This window comes from Mauremys mutica, chromosome 2 (assembly GCF_020497125.1).
Source record: "Mauremys mutica isolate MM-2020 ecotype Southern chromosome 2, ASM2049712v1, whole genome shotgun sequence".
NCBI lineage: Eukaryota > Metazoa > Chordata > Testudines > Geoemydidae > Mauremys > Mauremys mutica.
The window spans coordinates 291,409,886-291,434,964 of record NC_059073.1 but is presented as its reverse complement, the minus strand read 5'-3'; the positions used below and the strand labels follow the sequence as shown (position 1 = coordinate 291,434,964).

Genomic DNA, 25,079 nt, shown 5'->3' with positions numbered 1-25,079 from the left:
GCTGCACCCAGGATCCACTTGGCACAATGAGTCCAGCCAAACCCTCCCAATACGTTGTGCCTTCCAAACGCCGTACAAACACCCCCTAGTTCATCACTGCACCCCGCCTGCCCCCTGCATGGTAGGAGGTCCCTCCAGATCCCAGCCAGGGAAAGCAAGGCAGAGAAGGGCTAAGGGACATGCCCAAGGTCACAGAGGCAGTCAGTGTCAGAGCCTGGATTAGAAACCCAGGAGTTTCCAGCTCCCAGTCCTGTGCTGAGCCCCTAGACATTAATCTTTCTCCTCCTTCCTGGCATAGGACAAGTCCTGCCCTTGGCTGGATGTCCCTCCTATTGCTTTCATACAGAATGTTTTTTCAAAGCCCAGGGAGCTCACATGTGAAGGGGAAGCATGGTCAAGCGGTTAGCTCACAGGTCTGGGAGTCAGGACTCCTGAGTTCTCCTCCTGGCTGTGCCACTGACTTGCTGCATGACCTGGGACTAGTCACGTCACCTTTCTGTGCCTCGGTTTCCCATCTGTGACATGGGGATACTTCTCTGCCTCCTGGGGGTGAGTGGGAGGCATCGGTGAGAGGAGCACTCAGATGCAAAGCGCAGGAGGAGATGAACGTCCACACCACGAGGGATGGGCAAAGTGGGACCGATCCCGGTGCTCACAGAAACGGGCCTAAGCCCTGGACTTTGGATCCAAATCTGAACTTCCCCAGAGTTTCAGGGGGTTCGGTGTTCTGTTTCCGGCCCGTTACAGCGCTAGGGTCAGATGGGAACGTCCCCAGAGCTCAGGGTTTGGAGCTGGCGTCCTGGTGTGGGTCCAGGTCCGGCAGGACCCAAAGGGCTTTGCCAGGCACCAACGGGGTACGACAGGCGACAGACCCCCCGGGAGGGCAGCCCAGGCAGCGTGGCTGTGCAGAGCACCTGGTTTGCTGGCTGGTGCCCTGCATGGGAGCCGGCCTATGAGGAGTGGCACCATTCCTGGTGACCCCCCTGCGGGGATTCTCCCGACACCCCCTCCCCTGAGCTGGAGCAGCCCCGTGAGCGAGGCCACACGTACCATTTGAAAGCCACATAGGCCAGGAGCCCCACCACCACCGCGGCCAGGATAGAGCAGTAGACGGGGATGATGTTCTTGCTGTTGTCTGGCAGCGGGGGGAGGAACTCGGAGGAGTTGCTGGGGGAGGCGCTGCCCTCTGACTCAGACAGCGGGGGCTTCTTGGGGTGCTCCTTGCGGGGGTCCCCCTCCGTGCGCTTCAGGATCTGCAGCTCTCTGTCTGCAAGCAAACACACCAACAACATGAGAGGCTTAAAAGAGACAGAGAGAGACCCGTGCTTACCCCTCGCTCCCCAGGCACCTCCATTTTGGGGGCCTCGTGTGAGACACTGGGCCCTTTCCCAAATCAGCAGGCAGGGCTGTTCCCCGCGGTGCCTCAGTTTTCTCCCCTCTGGTGGAAAGTTTTTCAGCGTAACTTTTTTTCAGCAGAAAATGGCTTTTTTTTTTTTAGCACAACAGCAATACATTTTTTTTCAGGCAAAAGTTCTGTTTTCATTAAAGAGCTTCGAGTTTGCCTAAAACCGCCTCAGCGTTGTTGGTTTTTTTCAGTTTTCAGCAACCAAAAGCCGACTTTTGAGGGGTTTAAACTGAAAACGGTTTAATTCTGGGGCTGTCAGAAACCAGTACACGGGGGAGGGGAGGGGTTTTGACAAAAACTCAAAAATGTTCAACAGACATTTTTGACAAAAATGTTTCTGCTGGGGGGGGGACTAAAGGATCGCTGAGAGAATAGCTGCCTCCCAAGCGGGTTTTGTGGGTTAATAGATGTTTGCAAAGCGGATGGCTAAAGATCAGTCTTGTGGTGAGCTGTACGGAAGCGGTGGGTTACTACGTGGAAGAAAAGTGACTTGTCCAGAGCAGTGTTTTTCACACTTCGGGCCGTGACCCAGTACTGTGGTGCCAGCACTGGGTCGCGGCGGCTCTGGGCAGCACCGCCGACTGGGCCGTTAAAAGTCCCGTTGGCGGTGCTGCCTGGGTAAGGCAGGCTAGTCCCTACCTGTTCTGACACCACGCTGCGCCCCGGAAGCGGCCTGCAGCAGGTCCGGCTCCTAGGCGGGGGTCACGGCTCACGGAGCTCTGTGCGCTGTCTCTGCCCTGAGCACCGGCTCCGCATTGGGGGCGGGAGCTGTGCCGGCAGGTGAGAGCTGTGCGGAGCTCCTTGCGCGCCTCCACCTAGGAGCTGGACTTGCTGCTGGCCACTTCCAGGCTGTTGGGCCAATAAAAGAGATTACCTCTCCCACCTCGTCACGCTAACATCCTGGGGCCCACACGGCTACCCCAACACCGCCAACGTGGGGATGGGGGGGCAATCGAAACAGACAAGGCAGAGTCATCCTCCCCATTTTGCGGATGGGAAACTGAGGCAGGGAGCGATTAAGTGATTTGCCCAAGGCCATACAGGGAGTGATGGGCAGCACTGGCAAATGAATACAGCTCTCCTGTGTCCCTCGTCTAGTGCCTGAGCCACAAGACCTGCCTCCTTCTTGCTAAAAGTCCCCCCCACTGGCTACCATCGGAGGCAGAAATAAGCCAGGTAGCTGGCCCAGCACAGCGTCGGGGAGGGGGCCACCCCTTCTCTAGAGCAGCTTGCCGGAGGGGCAGCCGTGCATCTGCCCCCTGCTGAGTGTGTGACGGCTCCAGCAAGCCGGTGCCCTGATCCCATTCTCCAGCCACGGCAGGAGCTGAAGGCCCAGGCAGCCGATAATGAAAGACCGGAGCGGGGCTGCGTTCTCCCAGCGAGGCCCTCAGCTCCGGGGCTTGAAAACTCCCCTGCAGCTCCCCTTCTCCATCGTCCCCGTCCGGCCCAGCTAGACCCACGCCCCCTCCCCCCGCCTCCCGCCTCCCGCCCCCTTGCATGGCTACATCAAAGTCTCCAAAATAGACCGCGGCTGGGGATTGCTCCAGTGCCTGCGAGGAGCATCTGGTCTGTCTGCTGGAAAGTGATGACAAGTTACGGGCGGGGGAGGGATGGGGGGGAGAGGCCTTGTCTATGGAGGAACAGCTGGAGAGGGAACGGTTTGCAGGGTCCCTCCTGCCTTTGAAGCTGCAAAGCGGGGTGCGTGAACTCGCTCTGCTTCACCCCCGAAGGGAGCCGGCTGCCCCGGATGTGCAGGGAGCGGGGCCAGCGGGAGGCTGGCTGAACTCGCGAGCTGGCAGGGAGCTCGCCTTTTCCACCAGGCTGCAGGGTCTGAGCTCAGCTGGTGCGAGGCAGGCTCCAGAGAATTTCAATCAGATTCTCTCTGCGTCCGGTTTCGTGGGAGATTCAGGGGAGCCCTCCGCAGAGCCGTCTAATCCTTGCAGGTCCCCTGGAACTCTAGGGAGGTTTAAGCTCCAACGGAGGATGTGAAGTCACCAGTTTTTCTTGGTACCTTGGGCCTGGACACCTCACTGCTTGGGAGAAGATCTCCTCCAAACAGGAGTGGGTGGGCGAGGTTCTGTGGCCTGCGATGTGCAGGAGGTCAGACTAGATGGTCCCTTCTGACCTTAAAGTCTATGCGTCTATAAAGCAGGGAGCTTGGCTCCTTCTCCAACCTCAACTGCCTCCAGCTGCGATAGCTAAAGCAGAGATGAAAGTGGCATGTATGTGTGAGCGTGTATGCGTGTGTACGGGGGATACAGGAGAATGGCGTGTTGGTGTGTGAAAGCTCTGGGTGGCAGGGACATTTCTGGTTATGTATGTACAGCACCTGGCACAGTAGGGCCCTGATCAGGGCCTGCGTGGGTTAATGAGATCATAAGAGGAAGTGCCTCGTTTTCCACTGCTTGTGTCATCAGTGCAGAGTAGGAAGTGGATGCTAAGAACGACTGGCTGGACATTTTTTAAAAAAAAAATTTCATTGGAAGATGCCATTTCAATTAAACTGATTTTTTTTGTGTGCAAAACTATCACTTTTGATGCAATTTCATTTAAAAATGGAAAAAAGCTGTTCTGAGAAAATATCAAGATGACATTTTTGGAAGACAAAGTTTTGAATTTTCATTTCGAAATTTACTCTGATGTTTGACAAATTTTTAAATGTTAAAAAGGTCAAAATCCAAATGAAATCTTTTGAACTCGTCAAAACAAAATGTTTCGATTGCAGCCAGGCTGACTTTTTCCGCAGAATTTCATTTCACAGAAGTGTTTAAAAGGGTGGCTTTTCGTTCAATGTCAAAGCTCACATTTTTTTTGCAAGACAGAAAAGCCATTTTCTGACCAGTTCTAACGCTAAGCTGACCTGGCGGGGTGTGACGCCCATGCTACACAGCCTCACGCCCTCCTATGGCGGTTGAGTGTGTGGAGAGGTCAGTGCGTGTGTTCAGTGTGTTGGTGTGAACGCACCTGGGGTGTGTATCAGGCAGCCAGAACTCGCCCAGTCACGTGTAAACCAACAGAAGGGCTGGGCTCATGTTCCATGCAAAGACCAGAGGCAGCTGCTACATTCCCTTAATGGTAACACTAGGAATACGGTATGAGCAGAGAAGGGGGAAGCCGCGTGGTTCTATCTGAAACCCCCACAAGCCCAGGCAGATGAGGGCTGTCTAGCTAACACTCACCCACTGTGCAGTATAACCCCCCGCCCCCCAAACACACACACACACACACACACACACACACACTCTCTCTCTCTCTCTCTCTCTCTCTCTCTCTCCCTTACGCAGCTGGGCTCTCCACTGGCCTACCCGTCCCAGGGGACTCTCAGACCCAGTGGGCCCAGCCTGAGGGGGCTGCGGCTGGGGAGTCATTTCCCTGAGTGGGTGGTCCTTGTGAGATGGGCGGATGAATTTGAGCAGGTGGGAAGCGCTGGCAGTGCATGGATTCCCTCTGTGAATCAGAGGAGGCGTTTCCTGTTTAAGGAGCCGGGAGGACCAGTGGGAAAGTTAAGCGGTCAGGGTGCAAGTGGCTAGCAGTGAGACACGTCTGGCCTAGCTCGCTGGGCCTGGCTGCTAAGAAAAGCTCGTTTGTACGATTGTATCACTAATGCCCATCTCGGAACGCCGTGGGCAACCCCTCCTGCTAGGAAGGGGCTAACGACTCCTGCTAGTCCCTGTGGTATTGGGGGAATCTACGCAAACAGGATCAGAGCAGTATCCAGTCACTGACAGCTGCTTCGGAGGCAGGTGCATGAATCTCTGCAGGGGGCAGTTCTGGGATGACCTGCCCCAGGGGAAAGGTGCCTCTTAGCTTCTGTTAGTCGGCTTAAGCCCTGAAGTATTCGGGTTTATCCCTTCCAAAGCCCTTGGGTGTTTTAAATCCCTACTACTAGAACTCTGGAGGTTCCTCTTCTCCATAAAAATGTCTTCAGTCCCTTCCAGAATCCTACTAAGCTCTTGCCCTTAGGGACCTCCTGTGGCCATGAGTTCCACAGGCCATTCCTCCCTCCACCCACCCTTGAATTCCCAAAGCATTCCTGGGGGTGGCTTACTAAGCAGAAGGGCAGTAAGGATCTGCCCCTATCGAGCCCTATTATGGTTGGGCCACAAAACGGTGTTTCTAGGCTCACAGAGGCTGGTCGGTAGATCTGTGTGAGTCAAATATAACTTCCACCCAACCTAGGCACAATGCATTCGCCTCCCACAACAAGGGGAGACATTTCCTCCTTTGCTTGTCTCCACCGCCTCAGTGTACCCGCTTACGCCCATCTGAATTCAGTGCACCCGCTTCAGTGCACCCGCTTGACTTCAGTGCTGCGTTGGGCTGAGAGCTGAACTGAGAGATGTGGCTGGTTTCCATGTTAACGTCGCAGGGGCGAATGGCGCCTGGCTGACACAGATCACCTGCTTACTCATGGAGCCAAGCATCCCACTGCCCAGCCAGCCTAGGAGAGAGAACAGTTTTCCTGGCCTGCTGCTCGTCACTCCTAGACCCTTGTGCTGAGACCGATGACAGGGCAGGTACATTTTGTGATGATCAAGACCTGGGCACCACCCAACTTATTACACCTGGAGCAATGACTATCTTCCAGTCTTCACTGACCTTGGCTGGATTTGAAGCAAAACTCCAGCCCATTAGCACTCCACAGCCGTCTCATCTCCCAGCAATGCGCCTTTTGTAACACGCCAGACCCTTGCCAGTAGGGGTCTCCGTACTTTATTGTACTGGGGAAATTGCCAGAGTCCGCTCCGTGTGGCCAAATACTGCCCAGAAGCCAGGTGCCCTGCTGGGCTTCTTTAGGTGTTTGTATCAGAACGGGGGGGGGGGGGGGGTTCCCCTGGATTGTTTGGGTTTTTTTTTAACATTCCAAGCTGGGGCCTGCTCTGCCCTGGCAGACATCAGGCAAGCTAGTGAGTGAAGTCAAGACATCACACAGCAGCACTGAAATCTGAGCCATTGGGAGAGGGAAGGGATTTTTCATTGGTATGTTCAAAAGTCTGGTTTTCGTGACCACCTATTTCACTCTAATGCCTAATGAACACTTGGGAGAAAGGGCACGTCTGTTAAAGAGTAAACCATCCGGTCCTATCAATTAAGGCAAAGAGCTCACAATAAACATCTCCGAGACCTCCCAGAAGATCTCCGGCAAAACCAAGGAAGAGAAGAATTGATGTTTCGGATATTTCTCAGGATAAAACAATGGCAGAACACAAAACAACCGCCCTCCCCCCAGAATAACCTTTCAGACTGTTTTCCTCCATCGTACGAGTGAAAAAAGGCCCAAGCCTGATTGCAGGTCACCTTTCACCCTGCCACGCCCTGGACAGCTCCCATTTCTCCAAGCGGCGTTCATTCCAGCTATGCTTCTGCAAGCCTGCTCGCCGTCCTGCAAACCTGCCTCACCCTCCCCCAGCCCCTCTCATTCAAACCGACAGGCGCGTCTGAGTTTGGTCTTTTCTCCCCCTGTGCGGTGTGGTGTTTGGGGGGAGGGGGAGGACTTTAATTATCTACTAACTAGAAAAGGACAAGCATTGTCATTTCAGAGGTCAGGGGTTGTGACCCTTCCCCTCCCAGGGGCTCGGCTCCTCCCAGGTTAACTGTGTTCCGGAATTCAAGAGAAACCGGAGATGAAAAAGCTTTCTTCAGCCACTAACAATATCTGAGCCCAAGAGCCAGCCCAGTCCGTTTCCCAGGTGTTTAATCCAGGCTAGTGTAAAGGACGGGGACTCCTCCGCGGGCTCAGAGTACGTCTACCCTAGACCTGGACGGCGCAATTTCCCGCTGCACTAGATGTCAAGTGCGCGCGTTAAAACTAGCCAGCTAGCCGCAGCAGCGGGAGCTGCCCTGAGGACGTACGAGGCTCTCGGCCGGGGCTGGGCTTGGGGTGATCAGCACTTTTCAGAGCACTAGCTCGATTGGAGCTAGCGCAGGTATTTCTCCTCAAGCTGAAAATGACACGGTGCAGTTCTCTCCGCTGGGACGTTTCCTTCTCACCTTGATTTCATCCCATCGCTTGTAATTCAACCCACTCGTCCCTCCCTGAAACACCCCTCCTCCGCCCCTTCTGAGACTCCTGACATCCGCCCCAAGGCCTGAGCCACTGCAGTCAGTGGGAAGATGCCCCCTGATCACAGGTGAGGGAACTAGGGCTGCAGCACCCCCAGGTTTTACACAGAGCTCTGCTACCTGCACCCGGGGCTCTGTTGCTACCCCCGCCCTCCGGGGTCCCAGCTGTCGGCCCTCTTACCCCTGTCCATGTCCTCTCCCCTCCTGGAGACACGGCCCTACTCCTGCACCCAGCTCTGGGGGGAAGGAAGAAAGGGGGAAGGGAACCGGCTTTCACCACCCTGCCCTGATTGCAATGGATCAGGCATTTAGTGCTGAGCCCTGGGCCTCAGTCCCCCTCCAGCTCTGCACATCTCCGGCATGTCAGTCGCTCTCTGCCAGCGACTGAATATGTGGCTGCAGGTATCACCGCAGCAGAGACTCCCTGCGACTCTTGAAGAGCCCTGGGGCACAGGCGCCGACTCTGTGGGTGCTCCGGGGCTGGAGCACCCATGGAAAAAAATTGATGGGTGCTCAGCACCCACCGGCAGCTCCCTGTGGCCCCGCTCCCCTGCTCCAGCTCACCTCCGCCTCTGCCTCCTCCGCGAGCGCGCCGCCACGTCCTGCTTCTCCCGCCTCCCTCCCAGCCCTTGCGCCGCGAAACAGCTGAGAGGAGGAACAAGGTGCGCTGGGGGAAGAGGTGGGGCCAGGGTGGGGATTTGGGGAAGGGATCCAATAGGGGCAGGGAGGGGGTGGAGTTAGGGCGGGGACTTTGGGGCAGGGCCGCCCAGAGGATTCCAGGGGCCCGGGGTCTTCGGCGGTGGGGGGCCCTTCCGTTCCAGGACCCGCCGCCGAAGTGCCCCGAAGACCCGCGGCGGGAGCCCCCCGCCGCCGAATTACCGCCGAAGCGGGACCCGCCGCCGAAGTGCAGCCCGGTCTTCGGCGGTAATTCGGCGGCGGGGGAGGGTCCCCGCCGCGGGTCTTCGGGGCACTTCGGCGGCAGGTCCCAGAACGGAAGGCCCCCCGCCGCCGAAGAACGGGCTGCGCTTCGGCGGCGGGTCCCGCTTCCCCCCCGCCCCGGCCTCAGCCTCTTACCCCCGGCTCCCTCCTCGCCCGGAGTCTCAGCGCCTCGCCGGAACAGCCGCAGCGTGTGGCTGGCGGGGCCTGAGCTCCGTCCTGCTCAGAGCCGCGTGGGGAGGGGGCGGGGCTGGGAGCTCCACGCCGAGCGGAGGGAGCTGAGCTCAGCCCGGAGCTCCCAGCCCCGCCCCCTCACCACGCGGCTCTGAGCGGGGCGGGGCTCAGGGGCTCGGCCGGAGACACGCCGCTTGATGCGCTGAGGCTCCAGGAGAGGGGCGGAGGCGGGAGCCTCCGCTCTTCTCTTGGGGGCCCCTGCGGAGCCCGGGGCCCGGGGCAAATTGCCCCCTTTGCCCCCCCCTCTGGGCGGCCCTGCTTTGGGGATGGGGTTGGAATGGGGGCGGGGGCAGGGATGGGGTGGAGTCGGGGCAGGGCCAGGGAGGAACCTGTCAGCCACGGGATCCTGGCCCTCGGTGCTTAGTAGGGTGACCAGACAGCAAGTGTGAAAGATCGGGACGGGGTTGGGGGGTAATAGGAGCCTATGTAAGAAAAAGACCCCAAAATTGGGACTGTCCCTATAAAATCAGGTCACCCTAGTGCCTAGCAATGGCAGATGGCGCCGGCCCCTTCCCAATAACACAGCAGCTCAGGGAGCGTCAGCAGAATGCGGATGGTTTATATCACAGCAGGGCCTAAGGCTGCCTCGGAGATTGGGGCGCCTTGCTGCTGTGCCCAAGGGACAGCCCCTCCTCCTCAGGCCCTGCCCCGCAAAGGTCTTTCAGCACCATTGCAATCAATGGAAGGGAGGTGCCTACGTGCACTGGAGGATCCAGGCCCTGTGGTCCAAATACACAAGACAGACAGAAGGTGGGAGTCTGAGCACAGAGCCTCGCTGAAGGTCACCCAGCAGGTAAACGGCAAAGGCAGGATTTGAACCGACGCCTCCTCGGGCCCAGCACAGCGAGATTCTGCTGCCTCCGCATGCAGTTGCTGGCCGCCCAGCTGCTGTGGGTGTTTGGTGAGTTGGAAAGGCCCTTTCTACATTGCTCCCTGGTGGGTCACTCAGGGATCAGCAGGCAGTAGCGCCAGCTCCCAGAGTGGCACTGGAGGAGGAGAGCCAGACCCCGACCAGCCTGGTGCCCCCTCCTCTTGGACCGCAAACCTGCAATGACAGGGGCTGGGGTTCACTCGCACAATGTAGGGTGACCAGACAGCAACTGTGAAAAAAACGAGACGGGGCTGGGGGGTAATAGGCGCCTATATAAGGAAAAGTCCCAAAAAACGGGACTGTCCCTTTAAAAACAGGACATCTGGTCACGCTATCACAAAGGACCTTGGTCATTTCGAGCAGTGTGCAAAGCAGCCAGCCACCTCGCCCCTGAGTCCCCGCTGCTCTGACAGAAGTTTCTTCTTCCCAATCACTAGCCTACACCTGGAAACACGTCTCCCGGGGCTGCCAACGCACTGCTAGCCCTGGAGGATTGTGGGACGTGAGAAGCCATGCCATGCTGATTCCCAGCTGGCCTTTCACCCTACACAATTTTAGCAGCCGGCGGCTCACAATACTTTGCACGTACATAGCCCCTGTGAGACGAAGAGCTCAAAGCACTTTCCTTTCATCCCCATTTCCTAGACAGGGAAACTGAGGCACACAGTGGGTAGGTGACTTCCCGGAGGTCATGCACCAAGGGCCTCATCCAAAAATCTTTGGCTCAGGCCCCAAGTCAGTGGCAGGATCCAGTCCAGGCCTGCTTGAACCACTACCCCATGCTCCCTCTCCTATCCAGCGTCCCGTGCGAGGCCCGGGGTACGGAGATCAGTGCCGTACACCATTCGAAATCCAAAGCAGCAGAACGCACTGGCTTGTTGTCCTGCTGGTTCTCAAGATACAGCAAGCCCTGAACCTTGGACCAGCGTCGATTTCAATCCTGCTCCCATAATATCATTGACCGGAGATGGCTCCCCCGCTGTTCTATTATGGGTCAAGCCTCTCCCCACGAACGCCCGCCCTGCCCCTTAAGAAGTGAACAGGGCCCAAGGATGCTGCCTCCTTCCAGCAGAGCTGCCCCCTCCCGCGCTTGGAATGACAACGCCCCTTTGCCGGATCCTTTCAAAAGCGGCGAGGACGAGATCACACGGAGGCTGGAGGCAAAGACCGGGGAGACAATGAAGTCTTAAGGGATTGGCGCTGCCCCCTCGGCATGGCGCAGCCCCCCAGCCCTTTAATACACTCTGCTTCAGAGAGTTTCATTAACAAGCCCACATACTCACCCCGCAACAGCCAAGCGGGATTAAAGACGCAGCGACCGGGACAAAGGGGAGATTAAGGGCAACCTAAGGAGACTCTGTCCTCGCAGACAAAAAAGCAACTGTGTCTCTAAAACAAAACCCGAGGGAGAGGACGATGGAAAGAGAGAGAGTGGGAGTGTTTCGCTGGGTTCAGTCCGCTCTGGCCTCCCATTCCGATCCTGGCCCTGATCCTCTTCCCCGGAACATGCCTTTCCTTCTTCAGACAGATGAACAAGCGTGCGTGTGGGGGGCTAGATAGATAGATAGACAGACAGACAGTGTGTATGGGGTTAGACAGACAGACAGACAGTGTGTATGGGGCTGGATAGACAGCCAGCCAGTGTCTATATGGGGCCAGCCAGCCAGCCAGCCAGTGTGTCTGGGGTTAGACAGACAGACAGACAGTGTGTGTGGGGCTAGACAGACAGACAGACAGGCAAAGATTTTCAGAAGTGACTAGTGATTTGGGTGCTGAGTTGGAGACCCCTTAGAGGATCCTGATTTTCAGAGAGTGCCGAGCACCCGCTGGCTGAGAATCGGGGCCTTTTTAGGGGACTCGAGTTGACAAACGGAGGCTCCAGATATGTTCCTTGCCCAAGGAGTAGTCTCCCCATTGACAGTATAGCTCTAGGGAATGGCGGAAGAGGTGGGATGGGGCAGCTCCAGGGAATGATGATGTGGGAAATGAGTTTCATCCCTGCCTCGCTCAGCTCGGTGCTCTCCAAATGCCCGCCCGGGGCTCTCTGTCACCGGTTCAAATCCAGCCCAGCTTGGTACTGACCTATCTGGTGGTGGGCACTGACACGAATTTGTCAGGTCTCAAGCAGACACCAGCCTAGCAAAGCTAATGACACCAGTGCTAATCACACCCTTTGACAAGGACCAAATGAGCTACAGAGGCTGAAGGCCCCTTTTCAACCCTACCCGTGGTTTGCTCAGGCCAGGGTTGGTGTGATGGGGGCCAGCCCTGCTGCTTTCTGTTCTCTGGGGAGAGGACTCCAGTCTCCAGAGCTACCAACCCGGCACCTTTCTCCAGCGGGAAATGCACAAGCAAAACTGAGAACAAGACAGAGGGGAATGAAAAAGGAAAACAGGTCTCAAGAGGACACCTAGGACAATCTGGGTCAAATCCTACCTGGGCCCCTTGCCAAGCTCCCGTCAATCTAAACTGGGCCAGGGCCTGGTCCGATCTGCACACCTGGCTTTGTTCCAATTCCAAGACCTTCTGGGAAGGGTCGGGGGAATGAGCTCCTGATGGGACATTGTCTCCCTGTTACCCCTGCAAGCTGGGCTATCCCAATGCAACACACCAAGCCAGTCTCAAGCGAAAGACAAGACAGCTAGATTCTGCCCCCAGCAATGTGCAAAGGACAGGTCTCATCCTAACCAGAGCGGATCACAAAAGGCGGCGGGGGGGTGGGGGGTTGGGGATAGGGAGAAATGTGCTAAAAGCATCAAGGTGATTTTCCTTCTACAGATTCCAAACCAGGCAATGGGACAGGGTTTTTTTGCTTCATTTGAAACTCATAATGAACATTCTTTCTTTCTTTCTTTCTTTCTTTCTTTCTTTCAGTTATTTTTAAAAGGTGGGAGGGAAAGGGGAAAATGATAAACCACCAAAGTCCAAAAACCAACCCACCGAAACAAACAAAAAAATATACATTTTAAATCTTCCAGTTTCATCCGATCCCAGCCCCAGCCCCACGACATTTTTTTTTTAAATCCCAACCAAAATTTCTAATTTTTAATGCGATTTTTCAACCACAACAAGACTCAAAATTCGTTCATAAGGTGTCAGCCAGCTGGTCAGCTGGGGTGGGTCAGGTGACAGTCGGTCCCTATAGAGGCCAGCCAGAGCTCTGAGCTGGAGAACGGCAGGAAGTTTGCTGCAGGAGTGCCTGGACCCAGAGGGGCCGAGAGAGGGGAGGGATGAACAGCTGGGATCTGCAGTCCGGGTTGGGCAGAGGAAATTCCTTAGTTTGGTATTTAGTTAAGTTTTCTGTTCACCCAATAAATTGGGCCCTGAAACCGACTCTGGCCTGACATCCGTCCTTCCTGGGCTGCTGAGCCAGCTTACACAGCTGTAATAACACCACACGGTTCCTCTGTGGGTGCGGGGGGACCCACACAGCTTAGTCTGCCAGGTCTTTGGGCCAGGGACTCTCTGTGTCTGGACAGTGCCTGGCCCAAAGGCGTCCTGGCCGATGGCTGTGGATCCGAGACGCGATGGTACCAGTCGCAGCTGCCGGGGTTGTCATGAGTCAGGGACAGGCTGGAGAGGGGCCCCGCAGGGCTGAGTCGCCCCTTGTACCACTCAACACACAACGCCCCCACTGCAACTCACACACCCAAAAAAGTCAGCACACGCCCCTCGCTCGCCACCTGCGCGGATCCCCCCACCCCGTGCTCGCCCGCCTTCTCCAATACAGCCAGCCACGCCTGCCAGAGCGGCCGGCACGGTACGTACCCATGCACAGCGTGTCCGACACGGGGCTGCAGGCCCGGATCATCACCTCGTCCTCGTGGCACTCCAGCCGGCAGGGCAGGCACGGCGCCGAGTCGCTCTTCTCCTCCGAGTAAAAGCCCTCCAGGCACCTTTGGCAGACGGTGTTGTCCGTAGGCCCGCATGGCATTGCTGCCCCGTAGCCCTGCCCGCACACCTGGCAAGGCAGACATTGGCTGCTGCTCCCGTTCTCCACGTGCAGGTAGTGGCCGGGGGCACACTGGGGGGCGCACACAGTGTCGCGGGTGGGGGTGCACGCCTCTGCCACCGGGCACCGTGAGCACGGCTGGCACGGCTCCGTGGCGCTGCTGGTGGAGGAGAACGTCCCATCTGCCGTGGAAAGAGACATTGAGCTCAGAACCTACTCCTGGTAAAACAGCCACTAGGAACTGAGCACCCACCTGTTAGCAACCTAACCACAAGCATCTGCCACTTGAGTCAGAGGAGTAACTCCATCCGCTGCAAGTAGCAGGCTATTATAGTTACAGGCTCCAGACAGCAGGGGGAGATAGGCTCATGTCTGAACTCAGCCACCGAATTACCATTGCACAAAGCATTGTGGGTAAAAGCGGTCAAACCCTCTAGTACAGGGGTTCTCAAACTTTTGTCCTGGTGACCCCTTTCACACAGCAAGCCTCTGAGTGCGACTCCCCTTATGAATTAAAAACACGTTTTTATATATTTAACACCATTATAAACGCTGGATGCAAAGCGGGGTTGGGGGCGGAGACTGACAGCTCACAACCCCTCATGTAATAACCTCACAACCCCCTGAGTAGGTCCTGACCCCCAGTTTGAGAACCCCTGCTCTAGTAGGGTACGTCAATGTTAACCAGCTTGCATTTATACAGCCCAAAGCATTTTACAAATGGAGTGAAGAACTATACGCTGAGGTGTCTTTATCAGCTGGTGAAATGCAGCCACCTCTGAGGTAGAATATAGCAGCTGTTTAACAGCTCACAGCAACAGACCTCCACCCCTCTGGATTGTTTAGAATAGGAAGTGAAAAGCTGCAGGGGGATTTAAAGAGACAGGATGTGATTATCTGAGTTGGGACCTTCAATGACCACGGGTGGTCAGGACCTTGGTTTCACGTCTCACTCGAAAGGCAGCACAGTGCTAGTAACTGACTCGAAGGGCGGAGTGCCACCCACACCACATCTCCTAGTGACTGCAGAGGCTCTGTCCAGGCACTGGCCTCAGCTGTCCCAGCTGGGCTTGTGGGAGGGGGTACGGTTCGTTCAGCTGAGCCAGTCCCAGACACAGCTTGTCTGTTTAGCGACTGACACAAGCAGCGCGTCTGGACGGACAGGCCAGTTGATGCTGGAAGGTGGCTTCCTTTAGATCAGCACGGCGTCCGATCAGCTTCAAAATGCCTCTGGCTGGGTGAATGTCCTCTCCAGGGGGAATAACGCTAACCGGGGCTCCCTGGCCTGGCTCAGGTCACGTGGGGATTGAGGTGGGCCGGTTCTCAGCCGCCGGGTCCACATCACGCAGCCGCGGGACGGCTGACAGGCTGTGCTCGGGGGTGGGGGGGTGGCTCTGGCTCAGAGCAGCTGCAGGGCAGAAGTGCCGGGTTTGGGTGGGGCGGGGGGTGGGCCCCGGCCAGGAACAGCAGGTGGGAATTGAGGGGTGCGGGCTGAGGGGTGCCTGGGGAATCCCGCAGACCCCTGGCCCAGCTACCTCTGCTCTAAGGAGCGCTAACAGAACAAAAGCCCCCAGTTAGAAGAGGCAAAAGAAGGCGGGCCAGACCTGCGGAGCAATGAGATCTCTGCAGGGCCAGCTTCCAGCGCTCGTGCGTCGGGTCCCCGTCCCTTGCCCTCCCCATCCCAGGACTCCTCCCCACACTCCCCCCCCCCCATCCTGCCCTTCTCTCTCACACACGTTAGGTCCTCCGGTGACCCTGGGCCTGCCGATCAGGCCGAGCCACCCACCCACGGCTGCACCTGTGGGGCCAGTGGGATGCAATGGGATGAGGTGGGTGCCCCTTGGGCGTGCCCGTCGAGGGGTTCGGCCCATGCCCCGCGGCGTGGGGCGCACTGGGCAGGCTGCCGTGAGCAGACGGGGGAAGAGAGAATCCCCATGGCAACCAGGCGACCGCTGGGGTGGGTTTCTGCACCTCCCTCTGTCACTGCTGGCCCTGGGCACCGCTGGAGGCGAGATCCTGGCCAAAAGGGATTCCCCTCCCCGGGGTCCCCTCTACTCACTCTCTCTGCAGGGCTCGCACTGCGTGTTGGAGCTGCCGCACGGGACAGCCACCCCGTAGCCCTGGGGGCAGAGGGCACAGCAGTCCCCAAGGGAGGTGAAGCGTCCGCTCTTGCAGCCTTGGCGGGCTGAAACCTGCAGGGGCGAAGGGTGAAAAAGAGGATGAAGGAGGCAGGGCCCGAGCTGGCTGGAGCGCAGCGTGTGGGGGTGGGGTTGCAGACAGAGACCCTCTGTGAGCATGGGGCTGAGATCCGCCTGGCCTGCAGGGAACCAGAAGGGGAGAAACGATATTTCCCATCAGCTGCTGCAGCCCAGACCGCCTGCCTTGTTCTTTGGCATAGGAGCGTCAGATGGAGATCCCCCTACGTGTTTCCCGGAGGTCTCTAAGCACCATTGCATGGCGACACCTTTCGCTGACTACCAATCTGGGCTGATCACAGAGCCATCCAGCTCCAGCCCGGCCCAGCCTTCCTGCTTCGCTCTAGGAGAGCCCGCCAGGGTCACTAGAGGTTCAAGGAAACTGCAGGATTTATCAGCGCATGCTCAAGCCATACATGCAGTACTTCAAAGACACACTGTGGTCACAAGACCGGGTCCAGTCACCGGTTCTCCCTGGGTGACCTTGGGCAAGTCCTTTCATCGCTCTGGGCCTCAGTTTGCCCAGCTGTAAAATGGGGACTTTGTCCATCTTGCCTCTTTAAACTCTAAGGCCTTCAGGGCAGCATGTGTTGGTACAGCCCCTAACGTAACGGGGCCCTGATCTGGGCTGGGATCTCTAGGCGCTGGTGAGATAGAAATAACCACAGACCGCAAAGTGCTAGGCCGCCATATGGGTGCACAGCTTAGGCCTGTGCTTTATGGGGGGTCCGGCTAAATATCAGGCTTCCCTCCTTGCCATTGAATCTATGGCAAGGGTGGGCAAACTTTTTGGCCTGAGGGCCACACTGGGGTTGCAAAACTGTATGGAGGGCCAGATAGGGAAGGCTGTGCCCCCCGAAACAGCCCCTTCCTACTTCCCACCCCCTGACTGCCCCCTTCAGAACCTCCGACCCATCCAACCCCCCCCTTGCTCCTTGTCCCCTAACCGCCTCCTCCTGGGACCCCCACCCCTAACTGCCCCCCCAGGACCCCACCCCCATCCAACCCCCCTGCTCCTAGTCACCCGATCTCTATCTTCACCCCCGCCCCCTGACGGGCCCCCCAGGACCCAACGCCTATTCAACCTCCTTGTTTCCTGTTCCCTGACCCCTATCCACACACCCGCCCCCTGACAGGCCCACCGGGACCCCACGCTTATCCAACCCCCCCCCACTCCTCATCCCCTGATCCCCCCTCCCCGTCCCCTGACCCCCCCTCCCCACAGAACCTCCGCCCCATCCAACCGCCCCCTGCTCCCTGTCCCCTGACTGTCCCCTGGGAGCCCCTGCCCCTTATCGGAACTCCCCCCCCCTTACCATGCCGCTCAGAGCAGCATGTCTGCCGCTGCTCGGCAGGAGCTCACAGCCCCGCGGCGTGGCTGCGGTGAGAGGCCGGGGGCTAGCCTCCCCAGCCGGCGCTCAAGGGCCAGGCAGGACGGTCCCGTGGGCCGTAGTTTGCCCACCTGTGATCAATGGACCCTGCCCCAGCCTGCAGCTGGAAGCTCAATTCTCCACCCCTACTACCGGTGCCACCACCCAGTTTGTTTCCTTTTTCCATTCCCAAGCTGGTGCCTCCTTCCATGTCACCCACATGGAGCTCCCACTGCACTAGCTCCTTCCTCCCGCCCGGCCCACACGCTGGCCTTAGCCCATCGTGCGGTTGTGGCCCATCTCTTCCCCCGGGGCGCGCAGTGCACGGGCCCTGATCTGCGTCCGCCACGCAGCCTGCGAGCTCCTCAGGGCAGGGGATGGCTTGATCTATGCTTTGGCCCTTACTTAAAAGTACCATGTTGCCCCCGCTTACAGATGGGGACACTGAGGCACGGAGTGGCAAAGCAACACGACCACAGTCCCAGGGCAAGTCAGTGGCAGAGCCCGGACCCAGAACCCAAGTCTCCTGACTAGACCCAGATACCTGGTACTAACTATGTTGGCTGTTCACACCTCATCTTGTGTTTTGAAGGCAAGGTAGCTGAAAGAATCTGGGCTTCTCTCCTCATCAGTCTTCCCCTCCCCACCCTCCTCTCTCCTCTTCCTTCCCCCTCTCCTTTCCTCGGCCCTTCCTCCTTCTCTCCTTCAGGGCCTACCAAAGGGGGGTCTCCTCCCAGCAGATGGGCTCTGACACCTGTGTGAAGCCTGGGAAGTCATAAAGCAGTTTCCATATCAGAGCAGAAATCTGAGGAATGACAAGAGGCCCTAAAAACAGGGAGGGCCCTGGGGTGGGGGAGTAGAATCCTCTTCTAACAATGCCTGTTTGTTCCTTTCAGATCTTCACAGTGGGGGATCAGGGGTGGGCAAGTCACACTCCCCCCTTTGACAAGTCTCCGCGAATATGCACATACTGATTCATCCCCCTCACAAACACAGCGGTGGGCTCAGGTTAAACACAAACGCAATAGAGGCACAAGATGCTCCCATCTCTCTGGTTAATATCATCTTGCCGGAAACAGCAAATGATTCCAGAGTAAAGGGCTGAAAGCCAGGCCAGGAGGGTCATTTAACAAGCGCAGGGGACAAAAGCCTAAGGGGCGAACTTCAAAAGCTTTGGGGAAGCAGCTCTGTGTAGGTTCAGAAAACACAGGTGTGGTGCATAGGAAAATAGGGTTGTGTTCCTTTAAATGGATTGTGAGCACTGACTGGCGCTCACTGTGTTCTGTGTTTTAGAAGCTACCGATCAGAGCATAACTGTGTAAGCAGCTAGTAGAGCCTGGGGAAATTTCTCACACAAAACTATTTTGGGAGTGAAAAATGCAGATTCAGCGACACTGAGACGTTTGGCAAATTTGTCTGATCTTCGACGAATTGTGGTGGTTAAAAGAAAATCTTTAAAAATTCAAAACGTTTCAATTTTTTTCAGTTCAAAACGACTTTTTGTTTCAGAATTTCCTTGATTTACTAAACAGTCACAAATGTAAAGATGCTTGAAATGGAAACAAAACATTTCTTTTGACCCGGAAATGAAATGTTTTCCTACTTTCCCAGTGTGCTGAAAATTTCCAAAAAATAAAGATCAGTTTTGGTTTGATCTGAATTCTTTCCACCTGATTTTTTGGACTTGCCAGAGAACCAAAAATCCGTTATTCACCCAGCTCCAGTAGCTAGGCCTTGCACTGACTTGTATATTTCGTTAACACAGAATGGGATCCAAATGCGCCAAAGACGTTTCTGCCTAGTTTCTTGGCTGTGTAAAGAGCAAAGGATACAACAAACAATGGGTGAAACCAGGTGGGGAAATGAGTCAGAGACATTAGCTTGGGAGTCAGCACCAAAAGTACCATCTGGCCCGTACACACAGCACTCATATCTGTGCATGCACATTCAGCGTGGAAATGAGGCATACTGGATCTCACAAGGTACACAGGTACCTCTTTCCTTTGATCATATGCACAGAGGTTGCAGAGAAAGGCTCACACACACACACCCAGAGACACACAGCCTTCCAGTTCCCTTATACCACAATCAGACCTCTTCCTAGGTGCCTCCACCATTCAGTACAGCTACACCTCACTCAGTGACTGCAGATCAGTACATGCAGGTAACCCCAGGGACTTACTGCCATCTCCAAGGGGGCAGAGTTAAGGTGCATTTGTATAGACACACATACACTGTCTGAATTATAGGTGGAGCTGGCAGTTAAGATCCTGTTTACAGTTTCTTACAACTTTGCCAAACTTCAGCCATGTGGATTACCTATAACATTAAAAAAAACCCAAAGGATATTAAGGGTACCCTTAAAAGTCCAGCAACACCCTGGTAACCTTAACTCTGCTCCCATTACATAATGGGAATGAAAATGATTAGGGGTATGGGACAGCTTCCATACACAGAGAGATTAAAAGACTGAGACTGTTCAGCTAAGAAAAGAGATAACTAATGACAGAGGTCTATATAATCATGACTGGTGTGGAGAAAGTGACTAGGGAAGTATTATTTACCCCTTCTCAGAACACAAGAACTAGGGGTCACCCAATGAAATTAATAGGCAGCAGGTTTAAAACAAACAAAAGGAAGTGCTTCTTCACCCAACACAGTCACCCTGTGGCACTTGTTGCCGTGGTATGTTGTGAAAACCAAAATTATAACTGGTTTCAAAACCAAATTAGATACATTCATGCAGGTTAGGTCCATCAATGGCTGTTAGCCATGATGGTCGGGGATGCAACCCCATGCTCTCGATATCCCTAAAACCTCCAACTGTCAGAATCTGGGACTGGACAACGGGGATGGATCACTTGAAATTTTCCTGTTTTGTTCATTCACTCTGAAGCATCTGGCACAGGCATGACACTGGGCTAGATGGAGCATTTGTCTAATTCAGTATGGCCGTTCTCATGTTCTTATGTGCTTCGCATCACAATCTTTACACTCTCACAAGCATGATCACATGCAACACCCAAGAGCTGGGCATAATTTTTCAGCCCAAACTATTTTTCATCAAAAAATGGCCATTCAGGTTGATGGAAACATTTCACAGATTTGTGGCGGATTTGCCAAATTGTTTTATTAAAAAAAACCCACTAAAATAATTCTGAAAAAATGGAAACATTTTGATTTCTTGATTCAAAATGACCCTTCATTTTGAAATTTACTTCAACATTATTAAAAAGAGTATGTAAAAACCTTTTTTAAAAACGCTCAAAAATGAAACAAAACATTTCATTTCCGGTCAAACAAAATGTTTCATTCAACCCAAAATGATTTTTTTTTTTTTTTACTTTTCAGGTCACTGAACATTTTTTTTAAAAATGTGTTTTGGATGGATCTAAAATGATTCCTCACCCCCACCCCTGATTTTACAGTATCGCCAGCAAACCAACAATCCAGTTCTTTGCACAGCTCTAGCCCTGGCCTCATCCAACGTGCTGTGGCAAGCTGTGCTGATGAGCACAGTCTCTTTGATGCGACTGTGCAGTGAAAGCTGCTCTCATGGCACCGCGGTGATTATAGACACGGGCTTAATAGCTTTTATTGGACCAACTTCTGTTGGTGAGAGACAGGCCTGGTCACGGTGTTTGGCCCAATGGCTCCCTGAGTTAAAACCATAAGATTTTCCAGATGATTCAGACTCCTGCAGAACCCCTGGGGGACCGTAAAGCACACCTGTTTGAAAACGCTGCCCACACAGAAGTCTATTGTGTGCTACCAGTGTCTCTGACTTACTGTTTGCCCACAGGTGGTTGCAGGAATTCTAGAGCAGAGCTGGCCCCGCTGTCCAGCTTGCAAACCGACCCAGTGTGGAGGCTAGATGCAGGGGAGGCCGCTTGCCACCATCCTCGCTGGCCTGACAAAGAGGTCTCGCTAAGGAGACCAGTGGCCCTTCTCTTTACAGACACTGCCCACCTTGTGGCCCCAACACCAGAGCTGGGAGGGCAAGCTGGGGGCTGGCAGGCAAATGGCCCCTTGCCTGCTGAGGTAACATGTCGCACAGCTTTATGGACAGGAGGCCGAGGGGGTCTCCTCCCACCATAGGAGTGGTGGTGATCTGTAGAGTCCAAATTTAGCCTGGGCATAAAAAGGTGCAGAGACCCTGGGGGATTAGAACATGGGACTCCAGAGGGTCTGGCCATCAATGCTTCTGCATCCCCATTGGAAACTCAGGGTGGGGGGTTCTGCTGGGGGACCCTGGAAGCTAGACACTGCCGGAAGTACCGCCCAGCAGGGCCTGATTGGCAGTCCCTCACAGCCCATTGATTGGCTCATACCGGTATATAAACCAGGAAGCCAGCATGAGGTGCTGTCTGAGCAATGGTGCAGACACTGCCCGCTTGTTTCTGCTCCAGGCCTTGCCTTGCGGTGGACCTTAAGACTCTGGTTCCTGGCCCCAGTTTATCCCTGACTCTGCTAGTCGCCTTCTGACTGCAAACGATAACTGATCGCTGCCCGCCGGCTGCCCACGGCCTGGCCCTCACAGATCCTTGCAAGAGGAGCGGATGGAGAACCAGGAATGGAGGGGACAGGATCACACGACTAAGCAATTTTCTCCCTTCCTTGTTGTTAGCTGCAGATTTCACCTCAGGCCCTAAACCCCTGTCTCTGACCCTTTTCAAATCCACGGGCCGGCTGCCCCCCGCAAACATCTCCCAGTGTAAAGCAACAGCCCCAGTTTATGCAGGACCTCATATAAACCACAACTGCACTCTGGTGCCCACCTCACACTGCCGGTGCTTAACTGACCAACTGTGTCCGGGAAGCGCACCCACATATCACCTTAATGTCAAGTTCCATTTGACGGATCAGCATCCAGACAAATATCACCCTCAGGCCACGTCTACACTAACAAGCCGGCACAGCTTTACCGATCCAGCCGCGCCACTGTAAGATCCCTCGTGTAGCCAGCGAGAGCTCTTCTGTTGACATAATAAAACCAGCTCAACGAGCGTAGCGGGAGGGTGTCTCCCGCCAACAGAGCGCTGTGCACATGAGCATTTATGCCGGCAAAACCTCTGTTGCTCAGAGGTGTGAATAAAACACCCAGCGAGTGATAAAAATCTTGCCGACATAAGTGCTCGTGTAGACATGGCCGAAGCTATCAGGACAGAAATGACCTTTAGAAGGTCCCGAGGGAGTATTTCAACCAAGGGGGAATGATTTAAAGCATTTTTGGGGGGAGACTGGGATCCTATATGGAATGATATGAACGCAGTGATTCCCTTCCCTAAGTAAGTGTGTCCTTCAGTCACTTCCTCCCTTCAGTTCCCGTGTTAAAGCCTTTCCCGTTTGCCTTAGCTAACGAGAGTCTTTATTACCTTTATTACCTATTACCTTTCTCCCCTCGGACAGAGCCGGTGTTTATTCCAGGTATTGGAAAGGGACAGTAACGTGGGGAAACATGCCGGATGAACAGCCCTTCAGATGGGGTCTCTCCAGCCATCGATGGGGGTAGGTATGCGGGTTGCTTGCACCCAACACACTAGCATGTCAATTGGCTTCCTCGCTGACCCGGAGAGAAGGGCCCACAGGACAGTTCAGTTTTATTCATGGATTTTCAAGGCCAGAAGGGTTGGACAAGCTCTAGCTCAGGAATTAGGGTCTGGGCTTGATGCAGGAAACACGGGTGGTTGTCTAGATTAGGGCTGAAAGAGACCTCAGGAGGCATCTAGTCCAACCCCCTGCTCAAAGCAGGACCAACACCAACTAAATCATCTCAGCCAGGGCTTTGTCAAGCTGGGCCTTAAAAATCTCTAGGGATGGAGACTCCACCACCTCCCTAGATAACCTGGGTAACCTGAAGACACAGGTTGGAGAATTCCACCGCGTTTTCTACATCAAGCCCAGCAACCTGTGGATGAACTAGAGTGTATCTTTTGGGAGGGTGTCCAAGTCATGGTTGAAATGCTTCCAGTGATGGAGAATCCACCACGTCGCCCAGTGAGCCCTGCCAATGGTGGATCACCCTCCCTGTTAGAAACACTCAACCTACTGCCACGTGGAACGTTGACTTCAACTTGCAGCCCTTGGCCCCTGTCCGTCCTGTTTTCATCTGCTCGATTAAAGAGCCCTCCAGTATCAAATATAGTCACGCGGCATCGGAACTTGAAGGTTGTGATCAAGTCACCTCTTGACCTCCTTTTTGATAAGCTGTGTAGCTCGAGCGGGTTTCCTCTCGCACTGCAGACCTCCAGCCATTCCTGTAGCTCTCCTCTGACCCCTCTCCCGCCCCAGGCAGATTGCTGGGAGTGCCCAGAGCACGCACTGCATAGGAGCACGGCCTCGCAGCTTGCCTTTGTTTTAAAGGCCCTTCATGGCGCCGCACCTTCCCTCTTTGCACGTATCTGTCCCCCATCACCATAGTATCTGAGCCTCATGATCTCGGTTGTATTTAGCCTCACCACCCCAGTGAGCTAATGCCATGCTGCGATCCTCGTTTTACATGGACCCTGAGGCACAAGGGAGGCTGAACAGGGTGGCTGTAGCAGAGCAGAGATGTTAACCCAGGTCTCCTAAGTGCTCAGGTACTGCCCTAACCACAACGACATCCGTCCTCTCTTCCTACCTGCTCACTCTCCTCTCTCGTTGCTGGGCTCCCCACCCTTTCTGCTGTGCCATCTCTCACCTGCTCGACACCTCAGCCACCCTCTGCTCGACAACTTCTTCCACAACCCTCTGAGCCTCACGCCCTCCCTGAACTGGGCCATAAAGCCGCTCCTGCCTCCTTCTCCGAAAGATCACCTCTGCGGTGACGCCTACAAGACATTGGCCAGAGGTGGCTCAAGGTTTGGGGGGGGATGAATGTGCTTTAAAAGTTGTGTATATTTTGGTGTTTCCTTCTTCCCCCGCTCTTTGAAGATCGCTTGTTTCTTTCGATGGTGAGCTCTCCAGGTCAGGAGCCAGCAGAGCCGGTCTCCGGGCAACGTACCGAGCACAGCTGGCCTGTAGTAGGTTGCCTGACATTCGCCCATGGCTGCGATAGCTCCTGCCCCAGCCTTGGACCCAGCCTCACTTGTCTCTCTCCCTCCATCCTTCCAACCTTTTCCCCCTCCCTCTCTCAGCCACACTCCTTCGTCCTCGGTGCCCTGCCTCCCTCCGCTTTTCTTCTCCCACCTCAGAGTCCTCGATGCAGGGGAGGTGATGAGAGAAGGGGACGCCTGGGCCATACCCACCCACGCGTGGTGACGGACGGGGTAATCTCTGCTGCATGGCGGCTCACTACTAAGAATTTCTTCCCCTGCCCTTATGGACCTGCCTCTGCTTGTGTGTCTGTATGGCCGGGCGGTGGCGGGGGGAGGGGGGGGCGGATGATTTATCTAGGTACTTATCTGATTCCCACCACTGCAGAATTGGAGCAGCTGTGTCTGTAGGTGTAGCCATGTGACCACTGGGAGTGCCGTCTGTGTACCGGGCCTGTCCATTTCTAAGGAGCCTGCCTGTCTCCTTCCTTAGAGGTTTTTAAGGCCTGGCTTGACAAAGCCCTGGCTGGGATGATTTAGTTGGTGTTGGTCCTGCTTTGAGCAGGGGGTTGGACTAGATACCTCCTGAGGTCCCTTCCAGCCCTGATATTCTATGATTCTATGCTTGCTTGAAGCAGAGATGAGGCAGCATGTTACACAGGAGAAATGCCCGTGCTCCCTCCTGAGGCTTTTCGTTCTTTCCCGATTTCACATTTTCACATAAAAGAAAAATCACTCCGGCTTGAGGGGTGTGGGAACATAAGAACAGCCACACTGGGTCAGATCAAAGGTCCACCTAGCCCAGTATCCTGTCTTCCAACCGTGGCCAATGCCAGCTGCTTCAGAGGGAATGAATAAAACAGGGAATCATCAAGTGATCCATCCCCTGTCGCCCATTCCCAGCTTCTGGGAAACAGAGGCTAGGGAGAACCTATCCTCCATGAATTTATCTAGTTCCTTTTTGAACTCTGTTATAGTCTTGGCCTTCACAACATCCTCTGGCAAAGAGTTCCACAGGTTGACTGTGCGCTGTGTGA

At 55.2% G+C, this 25,079-nt stretch overlaps 1 protein-coding gene across 1 annotated transcript in view; it reads right to left on the bottom strand.

The window, feature by feature from the left end:
• Window positions 1-25,079, bottom strand: part of LOC123362500 (tumor necrosis factor receptor superfamily member 16-like) — a 49,690-nt gene that overhangs the window by 9,370 nt on the left and 15,241 nt on the right. Inside the window, exons 2-4 of the mRNA XM_045002851.1 lie at window positions 15,521-15,653; window positions 13,278-13,643; window positions 1,051-1,267 (exon numbers count right to left, since the gene is read on the bottom strand). Of these exons, the coding sequence (XP_044858786.1) occupies window positions 1,051-1,267; window positions 13,278-13,643; window positions 15,521-15,653 (716 nt within the window). The remainder of the gene's footprint in view (window positions 1-1,050; window positions 1,268-13,277; window positions 13,644-15,520; window positions 15,654-25,079) is intronic.